This window comes from Hippocampus comes, unplaced genomic scaffold (assembly GCF_001891065.2).
Source record: "Hippocampus comes isolate QL1 unplaced genomic scaffold, H_comes_QL1_v1.1 scaffold2883, whole genome shotgun sequence".
Lineage (NCBI taxonomy): Eukaryota > Metazoa > Chordata > Actinopteri > Syngnathiformes > Syngnathidae > Hippocampus > Hippocampus comes.
The window spans coordinates 1-755 of NW_017807627.1; the positions used below are offsets into that span (position 1 = coordinate 1).

The 755-nt window shown below is 44.2% G+C and overlaps 1 protein-coding gene across 1 annotated transcript; it reads left to right on the forward strand.

The window, feature by feature from the left end:
- Positions 1–132: 132 nt before the first annotated feature.
- On the forward strand, positions 133–750 carry LOC109508194 (heat shock protein 83-like; the record flags this gene model as incomplete). The annotated part of the gene is made up of 2 exons (XM_019858073.1): positions 133–307; positions 625–750. Coding segments are annotated over exons 1-2 (267 nt in total), but the record flags the coding sequence as incomplete, so codon positions are not given.
- Positions 751–755: the final 5 nt, after the last annotated feature.

Genomic DNA, 755 nt, shown 5'->3' on the forward strand with positions numbered 1-755 from the left:
GCTGAAGTTTAGTTCATTAATTTGTCATTAAAAAATATATAAAAATGCGACAGTCCGGCTTGTGAGCTGACCCAACTCAAATCGGGACAAGTGTGGTTGAAAACGGATGGGTAATGATAATGATGACTGCTTATTTTAATGTTCATACATCTCTTTGTGCTTAAAGATGCCTGAGGATCATCCAATGGAGGAGACGGAGACCTTTGCCTTCCAGGCTGAGATTGCTCAGCTGATGTCCCTGATCATCAACACCTTCTATTCCAACAAGGAGATCTTCCTCAGGGAGCTCATCTCCAACTCCTCGGATGTAAGTTGCGAAATAATGGTCGTCGTCAATGTCATAGCTGTGTCTATAGTCATGTGATTCGCAGCCACTTGTGGTGTTAAGATATAATTAGGGGTGCTGTGGGAAATCATCCGATTTCACGCAAATGGTTACGAAAATGAGTTATGAGAAATAATGTGCAGAAACAATGCTGGGAGTGGCGACATGTAGCGACGGGCAGAAACGTTACAAGCTTGTCCACTAGATGGCAGAAGCCACCTGTTGCATTCATCCATCCATCCATCCATTTTCTAATCATTTAAAAGTGAGGTGACTGATTCTTGAATTTCTCTCTGAAGGCTTTGGACAAAATCCGCTATGAGAGCCTTACCGACCCCTCCCAGTTGGATACCGGCAAGGAGCTGAAAATTGAAATCATCCCCAACAAAGAAGAGCGCACCCTCACCCTGGTCGATACGGGTATCGGCAT